The 3,298-nt window shown below is 40.7% G+C and overlaps 1 protein-coding gene across 1 annotated transcript in view; it reads left to right on the top strand.

Annotated features, from left to right (window-relative positions):
• dnah2 (dynein, axonemal, heavy chain 2) overlaps nucleotides 1–3,298 on the top strand; it is a 121,179-nt gene that overhangs the window by 90,578 nt on the left and 27,303 nt on the right. The window contains exons 51-56 of the mRNA XM_037677468.1: nucleotides 561–683; nucleotides 776–924; nucleotides 1,059–1,125; nucleotides 2,253–2,403; nucleotides 2,522–2,670; nucleotides 2,749–2,882. Coding sequence (XP_037533396.1) covers nucleotides 561–683; nucleotides 776–924; nucleotides 1,059–1,125; nucleotides 2,253–2,403; nucleotides 2,522–2,670; nucleotides 2,749–2,882 — 773 coding nt within the window. The remainder of the gene's footprint in view (nucleotides 1–560; nucleotides 684–775; nucleotides 925–1,058; nucleotides 1,126–2,252; nucleotides 2,404–2,521; nucleotides 2,671–2,748; nucleotides 2,883–3,298) is intronic.

The following is a 3,298-nucleotide window of genomic DNA, read 5'->3' as shown; positions in this document are numbered from 1 at the left end:
ATTATACATACTTACATACATACATACTTACGTACATACTTACATACTTATATACATACTTACTTACATACATACATACTTACGTACATACATACTTACGTACATACTTACATACTTACGTACATACATACTTACATACATACTTACATACTTATGTACATACTTACTTACATACATACATACATACATACATACATACATACATACTTACATATTTACGTACATAAATACTTACATACTTCATTAATCCCCGGGGAGAAATTTGAGGCTGTAAACAGATTCTCTTCAACTGTCTGCACTTTTAAAACTTTTGCATGAAACAACAGGTAAAATTGTTGACATAATGAGCAAAAATGTATTTAAGTGTAGTTTATCTTTATTTTATACACATACTTTATGGTACGTCCTGATAATAAACAGAACTTGGAACCTGGAAACTGAGGTCTTTAGATTTTTGTTCGTTGCCATTTCTTGTGGCTGTTTTAAAACAACTGAGCCATAAACCCACATTTACGCACACACCCTCACTTTTCTAATCTGCGTGTGTTCGTGTGGTGCAGGGTCTTGAGGAAAACATGGGATACCTTGTGGGAGACTGTTTGCTAGCAGCGTCCTTCCTGTCCTACATGGGACCCTTCCTGTCTAATTACAGAGATGAGCTGCTTGCCGTCTGGAAGCAGAAGGTCCGACACGCAAACACACGCCACTGTCTTTGACACGACTTGTTCTTTCCTCTCACTTTCCTCCCCTTTTCCTACTTGTTCGTTTCCGTCAGGTTGTGGATGTTGAAATCCCATGCACACCAGGCTTCAGTTTTGCTGTTTTTCTGTCCAAACCTACAACGGTGAGAGACTGGAATATTCAAGGTTTGCCCTCTGACGCCTTTTCTACTGAGAACGGGGTGATCATCACCCGTGGAAACAGGTCAGCACACTTATCTGATTATTTCAAAGCTGTTTTGTTATTTTTAGCTGTAGCCCAATGAAAATTATGTACTGTGGGTTTGTTAAAGCTTTTTTTTTGTATGTGTGTGTGTTGTGTCCTTTCTCCTTTCTAAGGTGGCCACTGATAGTGGACCCTCAGGGTCAAGCTCTGAAATGGATCCAAAATATGGAAATGGAAAACGTATGAATGCTCTCTTTTCTTGTTTCTCTCATCAAGTCCCTTCATTCTGGTTCATTCAGGTCTTAACCCCTTCTTGTGTAGCCTTTTGATAAGACATTAGGTTGTGAGGTTCACTTGAAGAAACATTTTCTGACTGTCTTGGTGTATTACATCTATTGGTAAATTTCAAGCTGCGGTTGATCATATCAGCCTCCAGTAAATAATTTGTTTTAAAACGCCTACCGTAATTTCCAGAATATTGAGTGCACCTGAATATAAGCCACATCCACTAAATTAGAAAATAATAGTAATTTTGTACATGTATAGGCCGCGCTTGTCTATAAGTCATTACCATTAATAACTATAATATTATAATAAGGTGCTCCACCACCGCCCGCCCCGCTGTCCTCAGTTCCATTCCACCCAATCCACGGTGGTGGATTAAATAAAATAAAATTAAGAACAGAGGGGCGGGCTGTGGAGTCCACTACCACCAGCCCCGCTGTTCTTAGCCTTTTCCGTGCCGCTCGTTTCTTTCACTTTGCAGCTTAGTAATAGTTTTGGTTTTCTTGTGACTTATTTGCAGTATAACAAATGGTAGGAGCATAAATATATGCCCAATGTTTTGTTGTCCTTTTTTTTTTGTAAATAATAAATGACGTTTTTTGTAACAACAAAAAAAAATTAGCATCTTGAACTCCTATGACGTCATCAACTAGGCAATGTTGACTTTATTATGTCAATGTCAACTTTAAAAAATGTGTAGTCGTTCAACCCCTAGTCACGAGGACCCACCCCCCAAGATAGACGTGTACTGAGCAGCTATGTGAGCACTCGGGTGTGACGAGGCTAAACATTTTGGCTGCATGAAGCTCGTTAGCCCGTCAAAAAATAAGTAAATAAATAAATAAATAAAATTAGCTGCAGCATTGTTTAAACCGCGGGGTTCAAAACGTGTGAAAAAAGTAGCAGCTTATAGTCTGGAAATTACGGTAGTTCCTTTAAGGAAGTAAATGAATAATATTTAAACTGCATCAACTCTTAAGTCTTACCCTGTTGTTTTTGTGCTAGTTTAAGGATTAAATGTTATGTGTGATCGCCTGCTTTTTGTTTGCTTGTTTGTTTGTATCTTGGCTCCACTTGTTTAGGGTCTAAAGCTAATCGACTTTCAAATGCCAGACTACCTGCGGGTGCTAGAAAACGCCATCCAGTTTGGGAAACCTGTTGTGCTGCAGAACGTCCAGGAGAATTTGGACCCGTCTCTCAACCCCGTTTTCAACAAGTCCCTGACTCAGATAGGTCAGACACACGTGCACGCACCCAAATAAAAAAAAACACAAATTTAAATGCAACTTCATAAAGTTATCTGACTGAAGCTGAGTCCCTGTCCGTGTGTATTCTGTTTATTTTTTCCCAGGCGGCAGGTTGTTGTTGAAGCTGGGCGATAAGGAGGTGGAATACAACCCAGAGTTCAGGTTCTACGTCACCACCAAGTTATCAAACCCTCATTACACACCAGAGATCTCCTCGGTGACAACCATAGTCAACTTTGCTGTCAAGGAGCAGGTGTGTGTGCTGGTGAAAGAAGGTGTTTTCTGTGTGTTTTATGCTATATCCTGTCTGAAACTGTCCGTTTGTGTGCAGGGTCTGGAAGCCCAGCTGCTGGGAATTGTGGTACGTAAGGAGCGTCCGGAACTGGAACAACAGAAGGACACACTGGTCATCAGGATTGCTGATGGCAAGAAACGCCTCCAGGATCTGGAGGATGAGATTCTCAGGTCATAATCCAACCACATGATTCATACACTATGACCTGCGACTGCGCTTGTTCAAACCCAAATGCAGGCAGGACTCGAAGAACTCAGGAATGAAGCAAATGTTATTTATTAAAATAAACAAAAAGGGCTGACGTGGCAGCAAAACACACCCAAAGAGTATAACTAGGAGACACAGAGAGAAACAGACATGACGCCTTACTGGACAATCCATGGACAGGAATAATAAAGAAACGCAGAATATATAGAGACACTAACAAGAGGATAAACACAAACACCTGGGGAAGGACAACAGGTGGCAGAGGAGGGAGCTGATCATATGAGGGAGAAACACTGAGGAGGGCAGGAGAGATGACGCAAGGGTCACAAAACACACAAATCCTCTCAACCCGTTTCATTTTTATAATTTGCATCTTCCC

This window comes from Nematolebias whitei, chromosome 1 (assembly GCF_014905685.2).
Source record: "Nematolebias whitei isolate Nwh7 chromosome 1, NemWhi1, whole genome shotgun sequence".
Lineage (NCBI taxonomy): Eukaryota > Metazoa > Chordata > Actinopteri > Cyprinodontiformes > Rivulidae > Nematolebias > Nematolebias whitei.
The sequence above is the reverse complement of the archived record's forward strand: the minus strand, read 5'-3'. Positions and strand labels throughout refer to the sequence as shown.